The following is a 6,154-nucleotide window of genomic DNA, read 5'->3' on the forward strand; positions in this document are numbered from 1 at the left end:
TTCTTCCTCACACCCCACCACCCCTTGCCACCCTCAACCACCACCTGCACCACCTCCTCATTTTCTTTTTCGAACTCTCTATTTTCTTTTTCTTTCTTCGAAATCCTTCACCTTCACCCTATTTCTCCTTCTTCGAACCCTCCATCCGCACCCCTCTTTCTTGTTTTTTCGAACTCCACTATCTCCTTCTCCTTCTCCTTCTTCATACCCCCATTTATTTTCCATCACTAAATTCAAATTATTCTCACTTATTTTTAGATGTGATGAATAACGAAAAAAAAGAAAAAAATCAACAACTTATTAATGTGCCTTAAAGATTGAATGTTTTTAGTGAAAATGTCTTGAGAATTTTGGATTTATAGAGTCTGAACTTTTTTGAGAATTTTTTACTTTTTGTTTTTCTATTTTATAATCTTGAATTAATTTTATTTTTATTTTTTCCTTTCTAAAATTGTGAATTAAGAAAACAAAAAAGGAATAAAAAACTCAAAATTTAAATAATTATCAACGTGGCACTGACATGGCAGTGATGTGGCACTGACGTGTTGATGACATGACGCGTGTGGAATACACTTGCCATTGTGAGATTGGTCTTTTAAACTTAGGGTGAATTTAAATTAACTTGAAATGAAATTAGGGAGGGTAAATAATTATATGTAAAGTTAAAGTGCTAAAGTAAGTTTTGTTGCCAAGTTCAGGGGGGATTTTATGTATTTTCTCTAAAAGAAGTTACGAAGTGTTTGGCAAGGTAAAAATGATTTAAAATAAGTCAAAAATGACTTAANAGTACCCGGTTAGAGTCCGTGGTCCAGCCCACCTGTGCCCGACCTTTGGCTACAGCACCCGGTTCGAGTCCATGGTCCAGTCCATATAGGTTGACTCATTAGCTATAGTACCCGGTTCGAGTCCGTGGTCCAGCTTGCACGTGGTGTCTTCCCAATTCCTCCCTAAAGCTTCAGTTAGTCTTGATTATTCTCATCTGTAGGTTGAGGTTTTGGAGGTTGGAGAGATTCCGATTAAAGTCCGGGACGTAATGAGATCTTGGAATATAATTGTGAATGGTTCAGTTAAAAGTCCGGAAATTGGTAATGTTGTGATAGACCTTCTAGCTCCATTATTTTACTTCAACTACAGGTGAATCTGCCGGGCTTATGGGGGTCCGTGCAGGTGGTTTCTTTTATTGTGCACGAGCGTACCTGTCGGGTTTATGGGAGCCAGACGGAGTTAGTTAGATTACTTGTCTTTGTTGCCTGTACGCTCGTGTACATACCCACATTTACTACTCTTTGCACTTGATGTGACCCTTTATTTGCATTTCAGTTCACTTTTGCTTATCTTGCTCAGTCGGCCTATGATGCCTACTGGGTACCTGTTGTTTTGGTACTCATGCTACGCTCTGCATCTATTTCGTGATGCAGGTCCGAGCACTAGTAGTCAACGTTGATCGAGCTTGGAGTAGACTTATCTGGAGACGGGGGTGAGCACATGGCGTTTTGTACTATTTCAGTCTCCATCTGTATATATAGACTTGTCTTCTTCCTTTCGAGACAGTCCAGTCTCTGTTGTCCACTTTTGGGACTTGTACTCATTTTGTAGTAGCTCTATACTAGTGACTTCCAGGTTCTGGGAGGGATCTTTATTTGTATATATGTTTTTGGTTTGCTTCTGCCTGTTTATATTGCTATTTGCCTACTCTTGTTTGATTTCTACCCTCAGACCCAATACTTGTTGTTCCGGGTTACGGGTTGGCTTACCTGCTGGTAGGTTATAGTAGGTGCCATCATGACTTGATAAATCGGGTCGTGACACCCAACCCCATCCCGAGACCCGAGGCCTTAACTTGATACCCGACCTTGGACCAGTCTCCAACACGAGACTTGAACCCAGCCTCAACACCCGACCTGAGATCTAATTCGACTCAGGTCTTGACTTAAAAATGGAATTTGATCCCCTCACCCGATATGAGACTCCACCCCAATCCAGAACTCAAGAGTTAGGTCTTGAATCGAGGTCGAGATTCGATTCTCAAATCGAGAATTATGAGTCGGATCTAGGATTAGTATCGAAAATCGATATCCGAGACTTAAAGTTAAAATGGCAAGTTGAGGTGTGAGTTTCAAAATGATTTTGGAATATATTTTCTTACTTTTTTAGGGAAAGTTATTTTTCTTAAATTCGAAGAATATAAGTTGATTTGAAAAATATTTTCCAAAACATTTAAACCAATCAAACATAAGAAAGTTGAAAAAAAAAATCGTTAACAAACACACCCTTAATCTCACTTTCCCCTTATTCCTTGAAGACGCGAAAAAGCTAAAAGGGATTGGCGTTGGGGGCATGTGTGTTCATTAAAATATTCAAACACTGCATAAATGTTAAAAACTATATGTACTTGTTTTTGATTGAGTAAATCATCATCATCACAAGAAGAAAGAGCCGAAATGGAGAAGAGAGAGGGCGAAGAGACAGAAAATGGAACAACCCAAGAGAAGGGTTCCATTTGTGGATTTGACTCTCTTTATCATCTCCTTCAAACTTCTCTCAGCCCCCAACTTTTCCAGGTCAGATCCACTTTCTCAAATTTTATATGAAAATAATTTTGCGAATGAAATTTGGGGATTGAAAACTAGTTTGAGATTGAAGCTTTTGTGATTTGTCTAGCCAAGGACTAACTCAAATCTCTGCAGGAAGTCAATCGAATACTTCTGGGCCTAAATTGTGGAAAGAAACTTGAGTCTATTGCTCTTCCGCAGCCGGTCAAAGCTCTCTCTGCTAATCACGACTTTGATCTTCAGGTGGCCACTTACATCTCTACTTCCATAGCTAGTATTTTAGGTTTATTAAATTCTGTTTTAGTAGGAAGAAAAGCAGGCTGAATTTGACTCAATTAAATGGTAGTGAGTCGGATTTTGCTTTAAAACATTCAAGTGTGTAGATTCAAGTAGTATGTTAAGTTATTCCTCCCATTACTGTTTTCGAACATGTGCATAACGTAGTAAAAAAAATTAACCTGAAAAACATTATCTATTTGGTAAAAAAGATTAGGAAAAGGGGATTATGTACACCTAATTTTCAGAATTAGCATAATGGAAAGGATGGGTAGTGATTCTTCCGGTGATCACGAGAACAAGAAAAGTAAAGGATGGATAAGGGATATATGGAATGATTTCTGGTTTCAAATAACAGAAGCACAGTCGATTCTGGGATTTCATAGTGGCTTGAATCTTACATTGTTTTATTTATGCTCAAGCATTGGTGTAGCTACATTGACCCCTTGGGTGGTCGCTATTCGTTGAAAAATTATATTGTGTCTATAGGTTTTAAACAAATTTTTAGAAATATATACCAAGGGTTTGAATGTGCTTAGCAAAATTTCTAGCTTTGCCACAACTCAAGTAGATATGACAATCAGTGGTGGATATATATGGAAAAATGAAAAGATTTGTGTTTCCTTAACCGATTTGTTGTTATTTCGAATGAGAAATCATCTTTTCTATGGTAGTATGCATGAAGCTGATTGGGCAGATCACAGGACAACTGCCTCGGAGGAGGGAACAAAATCACCATTTTGGTCCATGACTAAAATTTCTCAGTTCTCACCATTATTTTTATCTTACATAGTTTAATGCATCAATTTTCTTCACATAAATGCAGGCTTTTAGTTTTTCTGCGGACGAAGAGTCACTTAGAGGACCTCGGATTGTGAGGGTTGGCCTCATTCAGAATTCTATTGTTCTACCCACAACTGAACCTTTCCTAAACCAAAGGGAGGCCATCTTTCAAAAGTTAATTCCCATGATTGATGCTGCAGGCTCTTCAGGAGTCAACATTCTATGCTTGCAAGTGAGTTATGACTTGGTTTTGTAAGTGTGATGAATTTATTGTCCTTTTCAAAGTTTATTCATTTTGATATTCTCTTTTACTCCTATGTAGGAGGCATGGACGATGCCATTTGCATTTTGTACTCGCGAAAAAAAATGGTGTGAATTTGCTGAAGAGATTGATGGAGAATCAACAAAGTTTCTTCAGCAACTTGCACAAAAATATAGCATGGTTATCATTAGTCCAATTCTTGAGAGGGACGTGAACCATGGAGAAACCCTGTGGAACACAGCAGTAATAATTGGAAATCATGGTAACATAATAGGGAAACATCGGAAGGTAAATCCCGATAACCAAATACAACATTTGGTATTCTCCAGGAACTAATACTTTGAAATTTGCAGAATCATATACCTAGAGTTGGGGACTTCAACGAGAGTACATATTATATGGAAGGGAACACTGGCCATCCCGTGTTTGAGACAGCATATGGCAAGATTGCTGTTAATATATGTTATGGAAGGCACCATCCTCTGAACTGGTTAGCTTTTGGGTTAAACGGTGCAGAAATTGTTTTCAACCCGTCAGCTACTGTTGGTGAACTTAGTGAACCAATGTGGCCCATAGAGGTACTATTTCCTTTATCTGTTATGCTACAAGCCTACAACTGTACTCCGTTAGTGTTTAGCCTTAGGGATCACAGTAGTTTGAGCAGAGAGATNAATGTCAACGGGTGCGTGTCGGATTCGCCAAAAGTAGTGTATTTTTGGTGAATCCGACACGGGTGCAGCATCAAAAGTGAAGAGTCCGCGCAACTAAGGCTACAACTGTACTCAGTTAGTGTTTAGCCTTAGGGATCACAGTAGTTTGAGCAGAGAGATGTTAAAACTCCAAGGAAGAATGATTAACTAATGATAACACTGTCAGTTACAGAGAATCAAATCTGAGTTTGACAAGAAATTGTAATAAATACTCATATTGACCAATGCCTAAACTTGGGTTGTGAAATGGTATAAAGAATGATATCACTTTTTGACAGGGGCGTCGGTAAACAACACCTAGTTTCTTGACTTTTTGTTTGTTATTATGTTGGAAACAGGGGCATTGGTAAACAACATCTAGTTTCTTGACTTTTTGTTTGTTATTGTGTTGGAAACAGGCTCGCAACGCAGCAATAGCAAATAGTTATTTTGTTGGTTCAATTAACCGTGTCGGAACAGAAGTTTTCCCTAATCCCTTCACTTCAGGAGATGGAAAGCCACAACATGCAGATTTTGGGCATTTCTATGGTTCGAGTCATTTTTCTGCACCAGATGCTTCATGTACACCGTCTCTGGCCCGTCACAAGGATGGATTGTTGATATCTGACATGGATCTCAACCTTTGCCGGCAGTTGAAGGACAAGTGGGGATTTCGAATGACTGCTCGTTATGACGTCTATGCTGATCTACTTGGTCGTTATGTGAAACAGGATTTTGAGCCACAAGTCATTTCTGATCCCTTGTTACATAAGAGTGCTTAAAGCTCTACCTTGATCATTAAGGAAGAGAAACAGGTAAAATTGCTTTCGGGCTATCTGTTGAGTATCACAAAGTTTCCATGTTTCATGACCATGAAGTGTACGTTCAAGAACATATTTACAATAAAAGAAGTTGTGGAATTTGTACAAATACTGAATTCACAGTGGTGTTAACATCATCAATTTGGAATAACTACTTGTGTTAATCAGTACTTTTAACATAGCCTTGGTTAAGGATGGTTATGTTAAAAAAAAGGATTGGTCAAAGAACCTAATTGAAAACTTCTACTTATTCTGTTTTGATATTTTTCCCCTCTTGCTTTACAATTCCATCAAAGCACCTGAACATGTTAAAATTTGTGCTTTCAAGCCCTCTAAGTAACCATGCCTGATTAATATCAACATCAGATCAATTTTTCTCTCAATTGATTTATGGTCAGAGGCCAAATATTTTTTATCTCATAATTTTGATTGGGCGGTATAAAATTAATGAATATACCATGATGCACAAAGATGAATTATTCAAAATAGATTGAGAAATATGTTATGTTAGTTTGTCTAACAAAACGGGGGATAATAAACGATCAAGAGTTGGAGATGCTCTTATTGAAAGTTCCTGAAAGACTAAGTCTACGATATGCATGAAGTCTGATAGACCAATCGATTCTAAATAAAATAATCTGACAAGGGGGGTGGGGGTGGGGGGAGCAAATGATGAAAATTATCATAATGTGGAGGTAATATGCTCTTGAAGAGCCTACGACATAATACTTCATGAAACCTCATGAAAGGGGTAGGTATTTTAAAATAATG

At 38.1% G+C, this 6,154-nt stretch overlaps 1 protein-coding gene across 1 annotated transcript; it reads left to right on the forward strand.

Moving 5' to 3' along the window:
• The first annotated feature begins 2,410 nt into the window (after window positions 1–2,410).
• LOC125865869 (beta-ureidopropionase) lies at window positions 2,411–5,644 on the forward strand. Its single transcript, XM_049546123.1, has 6 exons — window positions 2,411–2,561; window positions 2,688–2,795; window positions 3,655–3,843; window positions 3,934–4,161; window positions 4,227–4,451; window positions 4,982–5,644. The coding sequence occupies exons 1-6, from the start codon at window positions 2,442–2,444 to the stop codon at window positions 5,342–5,344; spliced, it is 1,233 nt and encodes a 410-aa protein (XP_049402080.1). The 5' UTR covers window positions 2,411–2,441; the 3' UTR covers window positions 5,345–5,644.
• The last annotated feature ends 510 nt before the right edge of the window (window positions 5,645–6,154 follow it).

The sequence above is a fragment of the Solanum stenotomum genome, chromosome 5, assembly GCF_019186545.1.
Source record: "Solanum stenotomum isolate F172 chromosome 5, ASM1918654v1, whole genome shotgun sequence".
In the NCBI taxonomy this organism is placed as follows: domain Eukaryota; kingdom Viridiplantae; phylum Streptophyta; class Magnoliopsida; order Solanales; family Solanaceae; genus Solanum; species Solanum stenotomum.

Bases quoted from the DNA above. Each gene is read 5' to 3' on its own strand.
- LOC125865869 (XM_049546123.1), top strand. From the start codon at position 2,442: ATGGAGAAGAGAGAGGGCGAAGAGACAGAAAATGGAACAACCCAAGAG. The intron at 2,562-2,687 runs GTCAGATCCACT...AAATCTCTGCAG, and splicing joins TCAGCCCCCAACTTTTCCAG to GAAGTCAATCGAATACTTCT. The intron at 4,162-4,226 runs GTAAATCCCGAT...TGAAATTTGCAG, and splicing joins TAATAGGGAAACATCGGAAG to AATCATATACCTAGAGTTGG.